This window comes from Dreissena polymorpha, chromosome 13, assembly GCF_020536995.1.
Source record: "Dreissena polymorpha isolate Duluth1 chromosome 13, UMN_Dpol_1.0, whole genome shotgun sequence".
Classification (NCBI taxonomy): Eukaryota; Metazoa; Mollusca; class Bivalvia; order Myida; family Dreissenidae; genus Dreissena; species Dreissena polymorpha.
The window spans coordinates 37,837,711-37,860,580 of NC_068367.1; the positions used below are offsets into that span (position 1 = coordinate 37,837,711).

At 34.9% G+C, this 22,870-nt stretch overlaps 1 protein-coding gene across 1 annotated transcript; it reads left to right on the forward strand.

The window, feature by feature from the left end:
- The first annotated feature begins 1,529 nt into the window (after positions 1-1,529).
- Positions 1,530-18,225, forward strand: LOC127855568 (uncharacterized). The gene is made up of 2 exons (XM_052391297.1): positions 1,530-2,116; positions 17,596-18,225. Exons 1-2 carry the CDS (start codon positions 1,708-1,710, stop codon positions 18,162-18,164), a joined length of 978 nt encoding a protein of 325 aa, XP_052247257.1. The 5' UTR covers positions 1,530-1,707; the 3' UTR covers positions 18,165-18,225.
- The last annotated feature ends 4,645 nt before the right edge of the window (positions 18,226-22,870 follow it).

The window sequence follows — 22,870 nt, forward strand, 5'->3', positions numbered from 1 at the left end:
GATAATGCAGATAATGAACGTATAAGTGTAATTGTAGCAACAAAGATTATCGGAAACAAACAATAAAAAGAATATGCAGATGTATCACATCTCAGAAGTTGTCGATTATGCGGCTCATTCGCAAGGTTGCTGTCGTTAATACGTATATACAAAGCACAATAAATTGATACTTTGCTATTCATAATGATATAACTGCCTGAGGGCTCATGACGGTGCACTTTCGTTCATGAAATAGTTTCATCAATGTTATAAATTATGTTGAATATGAAACATTATATATACCGAAGTACTTGACTTAAATCAAACATTAAAGATTTCCCAAACGAAAAACATTGATACAGTTACGCCATCTTGTATAAAATATGGGTCCATAACCATGGTAAAGATTGAGTGTGGGTATCAACTCAATGCCGCTAAAAGATCGCATGTCATTCGAACTAAACGAAGTGTTTAAGGATAAACAATACAGCTGTTTTGACACACTGTCATCTGATTATGCTATAAGGAAATATCATATACAATTATAGCGTCAGAAAATATGTAAATGGTAAATATTTTTTGAGAAATATATTATTTTAGAAAACGTTAAAGAAGATCAGTTTGTTTTTAATATTGTTCATGAAATTTGAATGCTAAGTCAGTTAATCGTAAAATGTGTCTCTTTACATTTTAATGGTTCACAGCGTGCGTCTTTTTCTAACCATTTATCATGAATATCTTATAGTTCGTGTGTCGTGTTTAAGTGCTTGTGATACTCATAATTATATAGCTTTTACTAAATTATCCAAAATACTGCATATAATAAACGTAAAGGGAAGCGGTACGGTGATAACTATGTAATAAGTCAAATATATCATCAACATCGAACCGCGAAAATTGGTTTAGTTTTAATATATTATATTTGTTGCAATTTAACAATCAACTAAATCCGTGTTTTAAAATAAAACATTGCTTTGTTTTATATATGAATAATAATGCACAAACATTCGCTTGAAAAAGCATAAACAACTACACAAACAACAAATTATACTCATTTGTGTGTGCAGTGTACATCCGTCTTATAGTCTCAAAATGGGCATACCTAGAAAAACAACATACAGACAGAACAACACATACGACTATCCAGTGACGGACTGACGTCATAAGTACGCTATGCCCACCATCGGTAGCATAATTGATTCAAACATAGCTCGCCCCCTTGTAAAGATCTAAGCAGAGTGTTTTGACTGGTTAAAAAGGCATGCCTTATCCACTCTTGGTCCCCAAATTATCACAATGCACGACATTGTAAATAAAATAACAACCATTTGTGTTATAAATACTTATTTTAATTCTCACCAGATTGATATCAAAGTTATCAAGAAATAAATGTATTTTCTTTTTCTTGAATCATAATCAAACAATTTTAAATCTGCAATTTTATAAACATAATGTTCGATAAATTGTATTAGTCTGACATCTTTCAAATGTTAAAACTGAGTACTTTATGCACACAATTACACCTGATAGCTGCGAGATAACTACTTTTATGCGGCATCATTATATTAAATACTATATTAAATACCATATTAAATATAAGAAAGTACACGTGCTTTATCTTCAGTATTAAAGATAAACAGAAAATATTAATATTTCACAAATATATTGCTTTCCTCATGAACCGGATTTTGTCTTTTTAGTGATTGTTCAAGAACATACAATTTAACAATGGCGTATACAGCAGTGTGTAAAGCTCATTCAAGATCGGCATCTTCAATTTGTTTCACACACGGGACATTTTTGTGTATTAAATGTCTGCTTGAAAAGGTTGAAGAGAAAGAAGATTGTATCAAATATGATATGACTGACATCACAGACGAAAAATACCAAACAAAGCTGACGTTTTTGACAATGCAACAGCGTGCTTTGAAGCAACAAGAAACGTTTACTTACAGAATCAAAGAGGTTAATAAGGAACAAGAAAATTTGGTTAAACAAGTGGAAGAGGCAAAAGAAACGCTTATTAAAGATATAAAGGACAAAGCTTACAATATTTTGAAAGCAATAAATAATGAAGGTAATACAATTGAATCGAAATACCAAGTTTTCGTGAAAGAAATCGATGAACAGTTAAAACCTGTAAAAGCGGATATTAAACGCATGGAATCTGCAGATTCAGATATTGCTAAAATTCGGAGATCAATAGAGATTTTGGAGAAAGAGTTGACAGAAAAATACTTGGTTTTTGGCACAGTAACAGCTGACTTTGAAACAAACAGAAAACTAACAGAAACATTTAAAGGTCTTGATTCGTTTGGTACCTTCGTTTTGACAGAGATGGAAGAATACGAACCGATTGGCGGTGAAGACAACAATGCATTTGCAAACGATGAAAGTGAAAAGAGAGATGTGAAGAAAACTAGGACAACAGAGGGAATTGACATCAAAGATGAAGGTGAAAAGATCGACGTAAGGAAAACAGAGAACACAGAAATAACGTTAAGCAGAGACATCCTCTTCGCTTCTGCAATATACGAACCCAATATTCGGACATCTGATGGCCAGCATGTAAAACAAAGCGATAGAGTTGAGGAAGAAGGTAGTATATCAAAATGTGAAAATAAAGAAGAAGAAGAAGCAGAAAAACCACCATCGCCTGTACCGAGAAGACCGCAATTCAAAAGCGACGATACATCTGCAGATAAGTCAAAATGCTGTTGCAATTAAATGAAGGACAACAAAGTGAAAACATTTTCGCTAAATCGTGATTTTTGTAAAATTGAACGCGTGATCTAGTTTAAAAACATGAAAGCTCATATCAAAAATGCCCGAATATTGTTTATTATTGTTGAATCAGGGAATACGTTTGATATTATATAAAACAATGTGTGAATAAAAAGAACATTATACGGAAAAACCACTGTGTAGCAGTTTTATTTTAAAGGCATAAATTATGGGAAATATGAATGAGCAGAAGAATTTAATTACATGTAAATTATTGAGCACAAAATAATTAATTTTGCATAATAATTGCCATAATTGGAATCAATAAAATTGACATAAGCCAGTTAAAGACAATTTTTGATAAGTCGGGGCTAGCCATCTAGAATTAGTCAGGGCGACAAATTAATCGCGGAATTGCAAGTATAATACATGTGCATGCTTGTTTACTGGATGTATTTTACCATGATATGTTTGAGTTCGTATCACAATAAGCGTGTAAAGTAATTTGTGAGTTTTGTTATCATCGTCAGTTCAGTCAATTGCTGTACAAATAAGACACATCAGAGGGTCACTATGTAGTTATCTTACATTTATCAGATTATATAACTTTCGTGATCATGTAGGATTGGTATGCAGTAAGGGACGATATACATGTCTAACGTTTACCTAGATTGGTGTTAACATCTCAACATATAGCGCCTTGTTAAAAATGGGCGTAAAGCACAATTTGTAGAACAAAACAAATCTATATCGCATTAAGCAGAACACACAACACCTCGACTGTATTGTTTGATAATGATCTGATTTTAAATATTTCGTGTTTTTTTCTTGATGTTCGATATTTTGTGTTCGTTTTCATGTGTTTTTTTTTTCATGTGTACTAAATTTGCTCAACAAATAAAACATATAGTACGACCATAACGCGCAAGAGTCTTTACCCAGTTTAGAAAAAAAAACTAAGTAATCTAAAAACAACACCAACACAATTCGTCTTTTAATAAAAAGACAGTGAAAGTGTTCACAAATACTATGCATTTCATAAATAAATGTACGCAAAATAAGTTGAATAAACTTAGGAAGCGTGTTGGGGGCTAGTTTATAAATTTAACATTGTTTGTATTTTTATAACGGCCGTTGATCACTGGTGCCACCTCTTTGTTGGGATGCATTAATACGCGAGAGAGGTTGCATAGCTAGCATGGAAATTCATTTACGCCATTCGGATAAAGGTTAAGGCAGATTTTACTAAAATAGAAAAATGTATCTTTTCAATGCATTGAATTTGGACTGATATATTGTGTTTACATATTGTGTATAGCTGGCTTACATGTGACCACAGCTTGGAATTCTATCTGGGACAATCTGGGTCAAGATCAAGGTCAATGATTCTTAAATTAAACAAGAAATGTGTGTGTCAGAAACACAATTCTCCCTATTGCGTCGCTTGGAAATAAAATTTCAATATATCATTTGGCAGGTTTACAAATTATCTCTCTTTTAAAGCTTATAACTTCCCTTGGATTGTATTTTTTTTACTTTTGACCTTGACGGATGACCTTGACCTGAACCTTTTACCCCTTAAACTGTGCAGCGTTATGAGATGCCAAATATCAAGTTGATATCTTCAATAGTCAAAAAGTTATGACCAAACTTTAACGAAGGTTAAAGTTTTGGGACACACACAATGAATGAATGGCAGACAGACAGGCCAAAAACAATAAACCCCCTATCTTTCGATCCGGGGCATAAAAAGTTGTATGCGTGTATTGTTCTGAAAGTTTTGTGTTTGTTGCTGATTTGCACACCTAGCTTTGAATTGCATATGTGACCAAATGAATCAAGGTCTATGTCAAATGTTCTTCAAATAATGTTAATGACTGATAATAAGCGTTTCTTGTGACCTTGGTGTGTGAGCAGTTAAAATTAAATCAATAAGCGTCGTTTCCTGTGACCTTGATGTGTGAGAAGTTGAAATTAAATCAATAAGCGTCGTTTCCTGCGACCTAGATATGTGAGAAATTGAAATTAAATCAATAAGCGTCGTTTCCTGTGACATTGAAATTTGAGCAGTTGAAATTATATCAATAAGAGTTTTGTCATGTGAACTTGATGTGAGAGCAGTTGAAATTAAATCAATAAGCGTTGTGCTTTCCTATCAAGTCAACATAATATCAATTTGCATGATGATAACTTCATGTTGTTGATCTTAATAACAAAAGGCGTTTTCTTTCGCACCCACTTATCCGCTCGTAGATCAACGCGTAATATATATATATTTCATTCAGACACGAAATGATCAGTATTTCATGTAAGAAGGCCATGGGACATTGACCTTTGCCCTTTTGACCTCAAAATCGATAGGCGTTTTCCTTTTATTTAATGTAACCTTTACACTGATTTTGTAGACGCGTCCTCTAGTATCACGCGGAAATAAAATAATCAATATGTCATATAACAGCTACTTTAAAATTGACATTTGTACTCTTGACCTCACTATCGATAGGCGCGTTGCTTTTAATCGATGTATCTTTTGAATCCTTAGCATTATTTGTATTCCCAAACGTCCTTTTGATATCGAGCGGAAAAGAAATGATCTACGAACGTAGCGAACGACTAACTGATCCACCGTGCGACTGACCTCCGGACAGAGCAATATACAATCGCTTCTTAGAAGTAGACCATAGCAATAAATGGAAAGCAACGACTGATAACCGCACATAAAAATTTATATTCTATAAATATACGCTATTTTGCTTATATTTTTGATGATATTTCATAAAAAAACAATTACAATAGAACATATAAACACACACAAACAATGGTTATATACAAAATAAGACACAGAGAGACGGACATGGAGTGCGCAAGCGCGAAGAAAAAGTCGCGTGTTTTTTTGTTACAAAAGAAAATATCTTTTAAAATTGAATTTAAGTATTTTAAAACACAGTTTGGACTAAAAGTGCATTATATTGTGTCAGGTAACGTAGCCCTACTTATGTCCCAATAGTGCCTTTTTTACCACGTACATTGCCTGGAGGCTACCTTGTACATCGCCACTAGCCTATCCACCCGGTAATCCATGCGGCGAAATTACATGCTCGATTTCACTATGACCCTGGAACTGATAATAGTCACACATCTTTTAGTAAATATCGCTCAGAGGAAACATTCTCCATCCTATAATCACCTACCAACTGTTTTGGAGTCTCAGTTGAATGTCATAGAAACGGATTTTGGACCTTCTGCGAACCAGCAAAACCAACAAAGAACTTATCATTGTTAACTTGCATCCTAATACTCTGCGGTGATATTGAGTAAAACCCAGGACCAATAGCAAACGCTCAAGTATAGTCATGTGATTTATGCGGCCAACCAGTTACGTGGTAACACCCAGACGCACTTTTTTGTGATAGCTGTGATATATGGAACCATCGTTCATACTTTGACTATGCTTTGCTGATAACGACGTTCTAGCAAAACCACTCGCATATACAATGGCTATGCTGCACATGCAAAAGTGTTAATATATCCAGCTTTACATTTAGAAGTTTTTTAATTTAGCTCAAGCATTTATAAACATTTGTCCGACAGCCCGACAGTAAGACCCTGCTTTTCACGACAACAACGCTCCTCTTCCACTACCCAGTCTATAACCAACAGCTCATCCTTGTTCCTAGTTGCAATAATTCAACTCTCAGCTTTATAACCCAAAGGGTTGCTGAGAGTTGCAATGCGCCGTCTATTGTCCAAAGGTGCAAAATTTCATCACTACTGCAAAGGCTTAGACACACTGATATTGCAAAATCTTATCAACGTTTACCTGTTTCAAGGACAACCTTGTGTAAATGGTACCATCTAAGCAACAAATAATTGTTTTTTATTTACTGTGCTATTTTTTCGAACGCTCTATCGACCATATTGGGAACTGTTGAAATGTTGCCGACAAAACGTGTCGCTGTAGTTTTGGTCGCATTACACCAATATATTCAACATTGTGATATTCGGTGTACCCGTTAAGTCGATAACGATGTTTTGAGTCGTCTAATATTTACACTGTAAGAAATTTCAAAATGAAAATGACAACAAGAATAGTGTGTTGAAATATCGATGTGTTTGTTAGGTCGCATGCAATGGATATCGTCGGTAGGCTGCCATTCAGGTTAACTTAATGTGTTTTTGACATTTATTCATCGCTTTCCTAAATTGGTAACGAACGACGTCTGTTTAGTGAAGCGCACGAAATCTGTGCGCAAATTTGCGCTTGAGTTTAATTAGGGGTGCATATGGACTCCCAGAGCCGCCATAGCAAAAATTATCAAAGGCTGTGGGAGTACGTTTATATGGACTACCTTGTTCCTTGTCTCCCGGAAACGAAACCTTCGCATCATGAACATCAACTGTCGAAGTGTTTGCGGAGGCAAAGCTCAAAACTCAAGCCAGCTCTCCTATACATCAAAACTATTGTCTGTGGCACAGCGTCATGGCTAAAAGGTTTTAACTAGGGAAACCAACTGTAACAGATGCTTTACAATCCAGCAATATATTTCCTTCCCACTATAAGGCGTACAAAAACGACAAAGGAACTCTTGGGGTGGAGTATTTGGTCTTGTCCATGAAGAGCTGGTCGCCGAAGAGAAAGCGGAAAGTGTCACCAATTGTGAGATTGAACGGGTCTAAAATCAAGCTGGAAGCTAATAAGACAATAAGAAACTCATAGTATCATTGTTCTTCATGTCACGCAGGAACGTGTCGGATGTAAACGAACAAAGAACATCAATCGGGATGGCTATAAGTGAGTGACACTGAACGGCTTACCATCATAGTTGGTGACTTCAATTGCCAGGATAAAGACTGGGTTAGCCTATCAGTACGTAGGGACGCCCAGGACAGAGATGTACGACATGCTCTTCTCAACCAATCTACCCACCAGATAAAACAGCCTCATTGAACGAATTTCACCACCAACCCACCATCAATTAAGTCCACTTCCAAAACCCCCGGAATATCTGATCATGATATTGGAGTAGCTGACCCGGACACACGACCAGATTATTTTAAGCAAAAGCCGAGACGGTGCTTCATTTGTTCAAAGGCAAACTGGGATCAAGTGAAGGCTGACGTCACATACATATCCAGACAGGTAGTACATCTCTACAATAACAACAACAACGTTCATCATCTCTGGGATACATTTAAATCCAAACTCTCATCAGATAGTCAGGCAAATATACCATCTAAAATTAAATCCTCAAATAATTCGGCTCCATGGATCTCCAGAAACATAAAACGTCATCTGAAACGCAAAGCCAGAATTTACAAAAAGGCAAGGCAATCAATCAATAGGGTCAACTATCGAAAATGCCTGAGAGAAACCAAGAGAGCAATGCGCAAAGCTTAATGGACTCATATAAGCAAAATAATAGAAGAGGGCTTCCAAAACAACAACTCAAAACCCTTCTGGAACTACATTAAGGCCAGGAAAGAGGACAACATAGGGACAGCTCCACTACGAGAGCATGGGGACCTCATTACAGACAGCGAAGGCAAGGCAGAAATATTTGTAAATCAGTTCCAGTCTGTTTTCACCATGGACGACATAAACCAGCAAACTCCGCAACTAACACGCAGGGTAAATGACAATATCCATCCACTTCACCAAGTGAGGATTGTGTGCTCTAGCTGCTGAGTCCGTAAAGCAGCTGGTCCTGATGGACTCTCAAACTAACTACTGCAAGCCCGTGCAGTAGATGCAACACCAGCCATTACGGCCATGTCCCACAGGTCAGTAGACACATGCGAGCTTCCAAAGCATCGGAGAGACGCAAACATTGCTCCAATCTTTACAAATGGAGTTTGCCACTACTCACCAGATAACTACAGACCAGTATCACTCACCTGTGTGCTCTCCGAGCTACTAGAGCATATCATATGTCGCCATATACTGAACCCCCTGGGCAAGTACAATGTATTAACAAACCTTAATCATGGCTTCCGCTATTGATACTCTTGTAAAACCCAACTTGTTGTCAGACCTGCTCTGTTACCATGACCAGAACAAACAGGTTGACACCATGATCCTCGATTTAGTAATGCCTTCGACACCGTGCCCCACCAACACCTACTGCTGAAGCTCGATAACTATGGCATCCGCGGTCCACTACTCAACTGGATATAACATTTCCTCACACAATGTTAAATGTGCGCGGTGGTGAAATGTGAGAAATTCCGTCACGTTGCTGTAGGATCTGGCGTCCGACAAGGCATAGTTTTAGGGCCCCTGCTGTTTCTCTGTCATATTAATGATCTACCAGAAAGAGTAAAATCCCACATCTGGCTATTTGTAGACGACTGCCAACTGTATAGAGCCATCAACTCAATTAAAGACATCCGAATTCTACAAGAAAACCTTGATAATCTACAAAAAGGGCCCAGGATTGGGGAATGCGGTTTAACTTCCAGAAATGATATCCCCTCAGTTCGAAATCGAAATCTCCCTATATCATTAACAACACAATTCTCAAAAACGGCCAAGTGAATCCATATTTAGGTACATGTATTACTTTCTCCAATGACTTGAAATGGAAAACCCACATCTCAAACATAACAAAGAAGGCCAACTCTACACTAGGCTTCCTAAGACGTAACCTCAGATACTGCCCCCAAAGCTGCCGGCAAACCGCATACCAAGCGCTCGTCCGTTTTAAACAGGAGTATGGGAGTGTAGTGTGGGACCCATACCAGCAAGGAAACATAGAGAAGCTAGAACGAGTACAGATGCAGATGGATGCGTATCAGCCATGCTGGACAAACTAAAGCACCCCACACTACAAGAGAGGCGCAGACCAGAGATTAACGTTCTTGTACAAGGTAGTGGAGGGGTACGTACCGGCTATCAATATTGATCAATATTTGCATCGATTAAGACCGAAACGAACTATAAAGGCTATGCAGTTTGAAGACTACATCCATCAAAACAAAGTGTTAAATTCAGTGAACAATAACTCTTAGTGCTTCCAGCCACTACACACGAACAGTGATAATTTTAAATTCTCGTTCTTTGCGCGAACCATACATGACTGGAATTTTCTCAGTGAAAGCACTGTGAACTCAACGTCTGTTGAGTGTTTTTAGGCCGCAATATCGGCAAAATTGGGACATTTGCCTGGCTCATATTATCTCCATGCGCACTCCCCGTTGAATACAAGCCACTCTTAGTCACTTCAACGTATTCATTCGGATTCAGATTCAGGTTCATATGGATTTACCATCAAGAAATAAATTTTGCAGCGCTTTGAGAAATCCGTGCTTAATGCATATGCGTGAAGCGTTGTCCCAGATTAGCATGTGGATCCCGCGCAAGATTTTCAGGGACGACACTTTCCGCTCTATTAAATTTATTGAATTGTACGTTTAAAGGAAGTTTATTCTAAACAAATGTTCAGATTAGGCGGAAGGTGTCGCCCCTGATTAGCTTGTGCGGACTAATCCGGGACGATATTGTACGCACATGCATTAAAACAGTTTTCCCAGGGCTTGGCGCACACAAAGTTTTATGAAGGGAAGGCAATGACTCAGATATATATTTTTGCTAAAAAATGAAGACGCAAAAATCTAATATAAGAACCTTAACAGTAGTTTACAAATTATTATATAAATAAAAAACATATATGTAACCGCATTTTCGAAAGCCACATGCGCTGAAATGCGCTTTGCTACTATAATCTGCCTGTCTTCGGATAACATTCTGCGGATTCCGGATATGACGTAAACGCGGACCATCGTTAAAATGTAATTAAATTACAATATATTTCTTTTTACATGCAGTTTTGAATCAGTATACACACCATAAGTCATGTGTCCTAACAGTGTTGCTGGAGCAGAAGTGGCAGTGGTAGCTGCGTGGCACGCCATCTGAAGCTGAACCGACTGAATAGTGGGTTGCGGGGGCGAGTCTATGATTCTCTAGAGAAGTAAAGAAGGGAAAAAGTTATTGCATTTTTTTTATCAAAGTTAACGTTTTGGCAGATAGTTGAGCTTTTTATGCAAAGACTGGGCCGTCTAATTTGAAATGCCAAAACATAAAAAGTGAATCCAAGAAATAAATTATATATATAATTAAACGTTGGACTAATTTACAGTTTCATCCATACAACAGAAAATGCCAACTGACGTCCGAAAATGAGTCAATATACTGCAAAAATAATTTCGACAATCCAGGATTGCTTGATAATTATTTTGGCAATTGAAATTATAACTAGCTTAAAAACTGTTTGTTTTAACATTGATAAGAACCTGTTTTAGCGTTGTTTATTGAAAAGTTTGTATGTCATTGTTTATTTGTATAAAGAAAAATCAACATCTCCATGGTTTCATAGTCGATATAACATGTAAATAAAATATAGCGTAAATCTGGGAAAACGGATTTAATGCATTTCGTAAAGTTTCGTCCCTGATAAGACTGCGCAGTCCGCACATGCTAATCAGGGACAATAATTTTCGCTTAAATTGGATTTTCGCTTAGATGATACCTTTTCAAACGAAAAATACCATGTGGGACTGTTAAGGCTAATTTCGGACGACACTTGGCACAAAACAGTAAATCAAGTGTGCCCTTAGAAATTCTCAAATTTAGCGCTACTATACTACCTACCGAGCTTGTGCTCTCGTTACAACGGCGACATAAAGAACCTGAAGATGACGTTCTTGTTGTCTTCTCGGTACTCAGGCTGGGCGAGTATATGTTGTTCGTAACATTTTAGAGGAAAAAAAATAAAAAAAGAGAGTAGAACAAGAAATCGTTCGATGTTTGCTTCTTTTACAACGCTGGTGGGCTCGGTGCCGTGACGTTGTCAAAGTGGCGACGTCATTCTCTTCACATACAACGTCACATGACCGAAATCGACAAATGAAATCGATCGTTTTTTAACAATTATTATTAATTATGTATCGGGATGTAATGGATAAATCATCTTACTCGGAAACATTCGTATTGAATAAGAATTACAGTCCGAAACACACGGAAATAACCGACATATAAATGGCTGCAAAAACCATCACCAAAAGAAGAGAAAGAGGCTATATTATCAATACAATAACGACGACTAATCATAATAAAAGTAATAATAATAATAATACGGGCAAAAGCCCGCAAAGCGGGCGTTGACCGTTCATACATATGGGAATTTATACATAAAATTACATAAGAATACCACATATGGATACGTCTTTAAAAAAATTTGCCACGCGACATATATTTTCGCGATGCTATTTATGACCTTGAACAAATCAAAAACACTTTGACATATGCTAAATCACATGTAACTACATACCTCAGGAAAAGTAATATCAATGACATCATAATTGTGTAGCGAATCGCACTAAATATTCTCGCATTATTTGTTTTTTATCGCAACCGTTCCAGAATTAAGTCATTACTCAATTATCTCCCCTGAATGCTCTTCTTCAGTGGGTATAAGCCGAAGACTGGTTCACTACATATAGTGACAGTCTTTACCAAACACAATTTAGGTGAACATAACCCGTCTTTAATATATTGCCGAATCTCAGATTTCTGTCGAATTAATTTGCTTTGATCTTTTCGATATCGTATTGTTATTATTATCCTGACAAATCACAAACGCTTGTTAAAAAAATTATTTGTTTTTAAACATTATAGTTGGCATCTCTATTCTTCCAGTATTCTCGCGGTATTTCAATAACGACACCCTACTGTTTATTTGTCAGAATATGTGACGCATTTTCCATTCGCTCTCAGAAAGCATTCTATACATAGATGGTGACGTCACTTCGTTATTGTCAGTAAGACCGGTGTGTACACAATGTCTCAGAAAGAAGTTGTACGTGTGATCATGAGCAATATTCTGGTAAGTTGTCGTTGTTATCCACAAGAAACACATTTATTCACAAAATTTAAAGATATTCCGATCTAACTTTTTAGTCATTTAGCTTTAATATTTAACGTATTTACACCTCGTCTGCTCGCACTTTACCGATATCCCGAAAGGTTACATATCACGATAATAAGTTTAGGCCTAAAACCACAAAATCCGAACCGTTGGATTTTCGTACCACAATCTTACGTAAAAAATCTTCCAGATTCGAAATCAACAAAAAACAAGACATTTATAAATTGTCTGCATTATTTACTTAATTTAAGATATTTGTTGGTTTTCCGTTTTTAGAAGCTGTTCTTCGAAGGCAAGAGCTGGGCATCATACAAGCCATTCTATCCAGCAAAACTGACAGTTTTGGTTTACAGAAATCAACAAAGGAGGGATTCCTGAACTATCAAATTTCCAAGCTATACACACAGTTATTATCTGTGGTGATCTTTATTGGTTCTGTTTGTTTACTTGGATGGAACATGTGTGAACTTTTATAGAACTTTGAAAAGTCTATATATGTCTGTCTATAAACAAAAATCAGCTATTGTATAATAAGATCAGATGTGCAAACAGTGTCAAAGGGTTGTTAAATTAACAATTTGAAGGCAATTATGCTGAAAAAATATGAAAGTCCCCATGCAAATTTTGTCTGTATATCCCCAAGTGTCGATAATTGTCAAACAAGTAATACAAAACTTACCACAAGTATGTGAAAGCACTAAGTACCTGTGATCCTTTTTAGTAAGATAGTGTAATTCTAAACAGTAGCAAATAGCTTGTTTAGTAAATGCATAATGCAATTAATATGATTTCCGTTCTATTGTGTAATTAATAAATTGGTTGTTACTTGTTAATCCATGATAAATGTTTTATGGCTAGTACAAAACCAGCAATGTTAATTTTGTAAAAGGTAATACAATAACACCACTTTGTAATTTCATATACGTAAATATTCTTGAAATGTAGGTTGATGACAGTGTTTTAGTTTTACTTATTTCGTAACTATTATTTTATGTGCAAATAAATGATGTGAAGTGTTTTGTATCTCCACACAATACCACATACCTTTTTATATATGTACTGTGCTATGTGTTATTTGAATGTTTAAATACAAAAATATGGATGATATAACATGATGCATTCTAATATTTGCATTCAAATTGTAACTATAGAGCTAAGTGTATGCAGTTTAGACTGTGATTTTAGAATTGCTACAACATGGCTAGTTTTTTAGTGATGACAAAATTTAAACTATTCAACAATAGTTTGCGAAAGAAAATTAGAAACCTGCAAGATACCTGTATTTATTAAATATTTTAATTGCGAATCAAGTATGTTGTTATGCTGTTACACATAATTATACATTGATAATAAATAAGAAGACAATAAGTGGTGTTAACGTTTCCCAACAGTAGAAATCATTCTTCTGATGAAGTCAGTGATATACAGACAAAAGCTCCAGGTATGGCTTTCAATACGTAGTGTGTGTTATTTGACAGTTTAAAACTTATTGGATTAAAAAACAATCCTGTCAAATTTGTCAATCAAAATTGATTTGACACATCACATGATTTTGATTATGTTAAATCAGTATACTGTATGCTAAATGCAACTGCTTTAGCAAGCTGTCAAGTTGAATTGAGACATTTGATGAAACAAACTGTTTCCTGGGTTGGACCAGTACTTAGTGTCTATTTGACGTACCATGACATCGAAAGTCTACAAGACCTACTAAGTAGAACGAGAAATGTACTTCGACGTACAATTTTCACCGACCCTTGAGTGTTAGCCAATCAGAAGACACCTTACATCTGTTGCTTTTAGAGATTTTTGACATTGAACATTATTATTATTTATACCGAATTATGCGACTTTTGACTGCTTACTCATAGATATTGTGCGTATATATTAAACATTATTATTATTACAATTTATACCAAATTATGCGACTATCGACCGCTAACTCATAGATATTGTGCGTATTTATTGACCTGGCGTGGTGGAATTAACCTCTGACTTATGCAAGTTATGGTTATCACAAAATACGACCAACGGGGAGTTTATAATACATTATTTATCCCATTAATGCTTGGTAACTGGTTACCGTTGGGAATTTCCTACACAGTACTGCGCTGGACGGTCGTGATACTCCGCCCCGCATGATCATTTTATACACACAATATGCTGAATAATTTTAATTTTAAAAAGGTAACAATTGAATCTTCTTCAAATTTGGATATAATCTATTTCAATGCATTAAATACTTGAAACTTCTATGTGTTGTATTTTTGCCATTCTGATATTTTTATTCATTTTGTCCTCAACTAAAAATGAGATTTTAAACATTTATTATGAATAAATCTGAAGGAAAAGCGGCTCAAGAGACTAGTGTTTTGATTGTCTGTTCAGAAAATGTGTACGTAGAAGTACAAACATGTATGTCGAAGTACAAATTGTACTTTGACGTACAAATATATACTTCGAAGTGTATTTTATATTCATGTCGACGTACAATTATTGTACTTTTAACGTGTAGGTCTTCTTGACTTTCAACCCAAATGGTACGCCATAGTATGTCTTTAGGGTTATCTAAAGAATGCTCCCACTTAAAGGATCAATACAGAGACCTCCCAGTGACTAAGCCAGTTAGCAGGCACCCCATCCACTATACAACATACACTGAATCAGCTATAAATTCCTGTGGCTAGAAAACAAAAAAATATAAGATGCTAGATCTTTAAGCTTGGAACATGTAACTCGTTTTAAGATGGATTGTTTTGGATGCATAACTTAATTATGGCAACAATTATCATATTTTGAACACAATCATGTCCATATATTTATTAAAAATACATGGTTATCAAAAAAAAACTTAAAAAACTTTTGCCCGTAAATTAGGTAGCACCTATAATCATATTAACAACTTATTAGTATTTGTAGTAGTAGTTGTAGCGGTTGTAGTTGTAGTCGTTGTTTTTAATAGTAGTTGTACAATTAGAAATAGTAGTAGTATTATTAGTAGTGGTATTGGTGGAGGTTGAGGGTGGGTGTAGGTGGTGGTGTATTGTTGGTGGAGGTGATTCAGGTGGTATTAATGGTGAACAGTCGAGCTAAAAGTAACATAACTTTAGATGTTTCGTAACGAAGAATAGTTAAAATTGCACGTGCAAAACTGCATATCAAAAGTAACAGTGCAGACATCTTTGATTGTTTTTCTAACATGCTTGTGTCTTCGGACAAACGTCCATTGGAAATCCAGTATGATCCGCATATACTCAATTATGGTGGTGGAGGAATAACATTTCATTGATGGATCTTTATTGTATGCTTTCCAAGGGTTTATCAAGAAATATCAGTGAATTAAAACTAACATTAAAAATTATCGATAATTTTTGTTGTTTTACCGGAACTACTTTAAGATATCTTTGGTTTCCTCCAATTGTGACTCCCAAGGGTGACTACTCTGCATTGAATGTTTATAAAAACATACGGATTAGCTTCCTTTAACATTACATGTCATAGCATTACGGGAAATTATATTGCCCAGAATGGCAAAAATACAAAAATAATCATTTGTGAGCAAACCATAAAAAGAAAATGTGTTGGATTGGTGGAATATCGATTTTAATTCACTCGTGATCATAGAAAAATTATATGTTCTATGATCACTCGTGAATTAAAATCGATATTCCACCAAATCAAACAAACATCCTCTATGAATTCGGATTTAACGCTGCATTTAATTATGAAGTTTTTGACAAGCTTTCAGCGGCATGAACTCAAACAAATCGAATAGAATGCAGATGACAAAGCATATCATCATTTCCAGATATGGCTTTAAACAAACAGTAATAGATATGAGCGATATTTTTGCCCAGTGATATCAAGTGTTGTTAAACGGATTTTATAATTTAAAAACATTTTAAATGAAGATTTAAGTTTCAACAAAAGCGTGTTCTGTGTTGAAATATAATATGCTAACGATACGGTACAACTTTAAAGTTGTTGGACTTATGTGTGCTACGTATGCTAGAGATGAACAAATTGGAAGTATAAATAAGAGAAAACAAAACAAAACTGAGCTTTTTTAAAGGAACATATACTATATAAGAAAGTGGCATGCCGTATCCACTCTTGGTCCCCAAATCACAATACACGAAATTGTAATATAAAAGAACATCCATTTTGTGTTATAAATACTTATTTTAATTCTCCCAAGATTAAGTTATCAAGAACTAAAATATTTTCTTTTTCTTGAATCAACATCAAACAATTTTAATTCTACAATTTTATAGACATTATGTTCGATAAATCGTACTAGTCTGACAACTTTAAAATGTTGAAACTTAGTACATTATGCGCACAAGAACACCGGCGACATAACTAATTTATGCGGCAGCAGTTTATTTGATACTATATAAAATACCATATTATATATCAGGAAGTACACGTGCTTTATCTTCAGTATTAAAGATAAACAGAAACGATTTATATTTTCACAAATATACACCAAACTTGTTTTATTCATTCATAGGATTTGGCGTTTTCAGTGATTGGTCAATAATTTACAATTTAACAATGGCGAAAATAGCAGTGTGTCAAGCTCATACAAAATCGGCAACTTCAATTTGTTTCACTCACGGGACATTTCTGTGTACTAAATGTCTTCTTGAAAAGGTTGAAGAGAAAGAAGATTGTAACAAACATGATATGACTGAAATCACAGACGAAAAATTACAAACAAAGCTGAGGTTTTTCACAATGCAACAGCGTGCTTTGAATCAACAAGGAAATTTAAATTACAGAATCAAAGAGGTTAATAAGGAACGAGAATATTTGGTTAAACAAGTGGAAGAGGCACAAGAAACGCTTATTAAAGATATAAAGGAACAAGCTGACAATATTTTGACGGCAATAAACAATGAAGGTAATACAATTGAATCGAAATACCAAGTTTTCGTGAAAGAAATCGATGAAAAGTTAAAACCTTTAGAAGCGGATATTAAACGCATGGAATCTGCAGATTCAGATATTGCTAAAATTCGGAGATCGATAGAGATTTTGGAGAAAGAGTTGACAGAAAAATACGTAGTTTTTGGCACAGTTACAGCCGACTTTGAAACAGACAAAAAACTAACAGAAACATTAAAAGGCCTTGATTCTCTTGGTATCTTCGTTTTGGCAGAGATGGAAGATTACGAACCGATTGGCGGTGAAGACAACAAGGCATTTGCAAACGACGAAATTGAAAAGACAAATGTGAGGGAAACAAAGAAATCAGAAGGAATCGACATTAAAGATGAAGGTGAAACGATCTACATAAGGAAAACAGAGAACACAGAGATAACTTTTAACAGAGACATCCCCTGCGCTTCTGCAAATGACGAATCCGATATTTATTTAAAACCAATAACAAGAGATATTGTTGAGGCAGAAAGTAATAAATCAGAATTTGAAAATAAAGAAGAAGAAAAACCACGACTGCCTGTACCGAGAAGATCGCAATTACAAAGCGACGATAAGATTGCAGATAAGTCAAAATGCTGTTGCAACTAAATGAAGGACAACATAAAAAAAAACATGTTCGCTTAATCGTGATTGTTTTATACTTCAACGCGTGATCAATGTGAGCTCATATCAAAAGCGTCCGATTATTTTTAAAATGAATTATTGTTCAATCAGCGAATAAGTTGAATATTTTATAAAATAATGTGTGAATAAACAGAATATCATACGGAAAAACAACCGTGTAGCAGATTTATTTTAAAGGCATAAATGTGCAGTATGTATGAGCTGAAGAATTTAAGTACATGTTAATTATTTAGCACAAATTCATTTATTTTGAATAATAATTGTCATAATTTGAATCAATAAAATTGACATAAGCAAGTAAAAGACAATTTTTGATAAATCGGGGCTAGCTATCTAGAATTAGACTGTGCGACAAATGAATTACGGAATTGCAAGTATAATACATGTGCATGCTTGTTTAGAGGATGCATTATATCATATGTTTGAATTCATATCACAATAAGCGTGTTAAGTAATTTATGAGTTTTGTTATCATCGTCAGTTCTGTAATTTCCGTACAAATAAGACATAACATAGTTACTTGGCTGTTATCTTACATTTTCAGATGATATAACTTTCGTTATCAGGTAGGATTGGTATGCATTAAGTTACGCTATACCTGGACAGGTTTAAACATCTCAACGTTTACCTGAGCAGGTTTAAAGATCTCAACTTCTAGCGTCATTTTAATAATGGGCTTAATATATGTATAGTACAATTTGTAAGAACAAAACAATTCTATATCGCATTGTAACGAACACAAAACATCTGAACTGTATTGTTTGATAATGATCTGATTATAAATAATTCTTTCTTTATGTTCGTTTTAATGGTATTAGCACTTGTTTCATTTATACACAATTTGCTTAACAAATACATAGAGAATACTAGGTTAGCGTTGAATACAGAGAAGTTTATGTTGCGAGGCTTAGAACGCCGGAAGCGCGAGCCTTGGCGAGCGCTTTCGGTGTTCGAGCCGAGCAACATAAACTTCTCTGTATTCAACGCTAATCCTAGTATTCTATTTATCCCATTTGATTTTTTCAACGTGACATTTAACATGAATAGATCTAATAACCTTAAGAATAATTTTAATTCAGTCATAAAAGCGCTTAAAATCTAACAAATGTAACCATGCGTAGTGATATACATGTATTTGTTCTGGTACGCAAAATAGTCTTTAAAAAATTCACACACAAACTGTAAAACAAGTAAAAATATCACCATGTGCCTACATTCAATTTTACGCAGTATGCGAATTTTAACACATTACGACCGCGAAAAGAAGATTTTACTTTACTATAATTCATTTTATTTTCGAAAGAAAATGATCAAAATCCAATATGGCGGCGATTGCTCCTGACAAAATGCTGTCAATGTCAACATACATGTACACCATCGACGACCTAGTTCTGGCTACCATAACTTTAAATGTCGCTTTTTATGATTTTTGACTGGCGCGACTTTGTACAGGTCTGTCAATGCTAAATAAACTGTACTCTGAAGTTTCTGTAGCTATCGAAGACCTTAACAATTTTGACGAGTAAACAGACAATCGCAGCGACTGACACTTTATTTTACAAAATATACAGGGCAATACGTTTTCCGACTTCGAACGACGAATTTAAGGACACGCAGAACGTGTTTTTATAGAATGTTGTGGGTATGCCGTGTGTGATCCGATGCATCAATGGCGCCCATGTTAAAATCATTTCCCCGAGAACAGGGAACGACAAAAGTACAAACAAAAATCAAAACACGTAAGAACTAGTATCTTACCTTTAATTATCCATTAAAATCCATCTAATAATCCATTTAACACAATAATTGACGATTTTGCATCTAGGGTCTTTAATAATTATTTTAGCATAGTTAAATAAAGACCCTTATGCCATTCTATCACTTTATTCAAATGAGTTTATGAACGCGATAAACTTTCTTCTTCGTCACACGCTACGTCATGTACTCTACATTACTGCTGTTCCAATGAACCGGAGCAGTTTATCTAATAATAGCCGTTGGTAAACTCGGTTGCATTTGCAGATTTCTGCATACAAACATAATTATGTTTAAACTTGCACAATGTTTTATTTATCTATGGTAAGTGCCCTTATTGTACGAGAAAATAATTTAATATATAAATGCACAAAGAATGGAAAACATTCCAGTACACAACAGATACATGAGTAGAAAATACCCGTGTACAAAATGGGACGTTCCCAATTCCAGTGTAGTGCTATTTTTACCATCTTATACTTTACACAGCTCTATGCCTAACGTGAAATAGGAAAGCAAACATAGCAGATTATTCATGAACTGTGCGATATGTGTATGGCTTGTTGTACATTCTTAATATTTAAGTTAAATGTCAAAAGTATATGCTTTGGTTATAAACAATGCACATTACACGAAATAAGGAAAATGTGATCAATTGACAATTCAGATATGTCGACATACAGTACATGTTGAAAACATGTGAATTAAGTCGCGTTTATAATAAATCGTCAAAAAAATGGGGAAAATGACGCAATAAGTATGTCATTTTATGACGCCATCAATCAGCTGATTTATTATACGGATGGCGAAAAATTATGTCATATGACTAGATTAAAAGGTTGAAAGTCGTATAATTTTGAAGCTTAAGTTTTGTCGACTTTGTTTCTTATGAAAAATCATTCAGTGGTAAAGTAAATATAAATAAAAAAATACAAAACAAAAATCGTGTAATTTTATATTTTATTTCAACATTTCTTTTGGTGAATATGTCATATATATATATTTTTCTGCAAAATATGCACATTTTCTTTTAATGGGTGACCTTATAATTCGATCAATAAACCAAATAAAACAATATCGACCTAATTTTAGCGTATATCGCATGACGACATTTAAAAAGTAGTCCGTGCACGCGACAGGTATATTCCACAGTGTTGAATACAAGCAAGTAAATTCCACAACGTGTTATACCGTCAATGTCGCGATGAAAATGGGATAAAATATATAAAACGACCATAACCCGCAAGTGTCCTTACCCAGCTTAGAAAAACGAATAAATATAAACAACAACAAAATCCATCTTTTTATACAAAAACAGTGATAATGTTCAGAAAAACTATACATTTCATAAATAAATGTTCACAAAGCACGTGCAATAAACTTATAAAGCACTAATGAGGGCCAGTTGATAATTTGCATAACAAGCAATCTTGTTTTGTTTTTAATTATATCACGGCCGTTGATCACTTGCGCAAGGACTTTGGGGTGATGCATTAATAAGCAAGAGAGGTTGCAACCTAGCATGGAAGTTCATTTGCGCAAGTCGAATAAAGGTCGAGATAACTGTTACTAAAAGAAAGAAAAAACGTATCTTCTCCTGCATTGAGTTTGGACTGATATATTGTGTTGACATTGTGTGTATAGCTAGTTAACCTTGCTTGGAATTCTACTTGGGACAATCTGAGCCAATATCAAGGTCACTGTGTCTTAATATATATGCAGGTATTGTTCTTGAAGGGTGTGTGTTTGTTGCTTATTGTCAGACCTATCTTTGGATTGCATTTGGGACCAGTTGGAATTAGGTCAATGTCACATGTTTTAAAATAGAAAAACTTTGTCTTCTAAGTTATTAGTTTGGATCAAGGCAATGCTTGTTGGTAGCTGACACGCAGACAGTGGTGATACTTCAAATTTGGCTCTAAAGACCGGAAGTTTAAATACACGATCGAGAAATCAATAGGATGCGTAGGTTTTATATCTTTTGTCTACGTAATTTGCCTTTGTTTTAACTTGGGTAATGTAGTCTGTTTCAGCCAAGATCATTTCAGACCCTAATGTACAGAAAAATACAATCACAACCCATTGGCAACTTGAGGACTTTTGCAAGTTTTAGCATAGTGTAGGTTTAAAAAGCTTTTCCTCAGTAAGGAACACATTTCTATCCAATTAAATCGTTAAAGACATTAACCGATTGCTTAAAAAATAAGTAAACACGCATTAACATATTTTACTGCCGCTTGAAACGAATAGTTTTTTTCTCCTAATCCAAATGCTAATTCACTCAAAAGCATGAGTCAGGGAATAAAAAAGATGAACGAAAAAAGACCGATCTATCCTTAATTGTTGGTAATGATAATGGATGTTAACAACTTATTTTACCCTATTGCTTCTGGTTGATCTCCTTGATAAATAAGCGTTTTCTGATACATGTGTAGCAGATGCAAAGGATATTGCACTAATTAAAATAAGCCAATGATCATTTTAAACTATAACAGTCTGAAATATTTATTTCACCGTTTCTACGTGATATATTTACCTGATTCGTGAATGTTAATTACTTGAATGGTCATGTAATATAATTGGAGTCGAGTTTATTTTCAAATTCATGAAAGCATAACAATTCGTTTCTCAGTACTTACGATGAACATGAGATTTATACTTAAGTCTTTGCAGGAAAAGAAAGTAAAATGTTATCCAAAATGTATCGTTTCTTAGAACGGTCGTCTGACATTCCTAAGCGTGATCCGCTGCAATGTCCGTTACCTCAAGACCAGTTTGTATTGCATACATGATCAGCATTACATGTTTACACAACATACATATCATCAAATGCAGTTAAAAAACCGGTAAATTGGTGTTGACCATACAAATAATACAGGGGTTAACAATTCCATAAAAAAACAAAATACCAGTAT

Excerpts from the sequence above, each read along its gene's own strand:
- LOC127855568 (XM_052391297.1), top strand. The coding sequence starts at position 1,708 with ATGGCGTATACAGCAGTGTGTAAAGCTCATTCAAGATCGGCATCTTCA. Across the intron at positions 2,117-17,595 it reads AATCGATGAACAGTTAAAAC|CTTTAGAAGCGGATATTAAA; the intron begins CTGTAAAAGCGG and ends AAAAGTTAAAAC.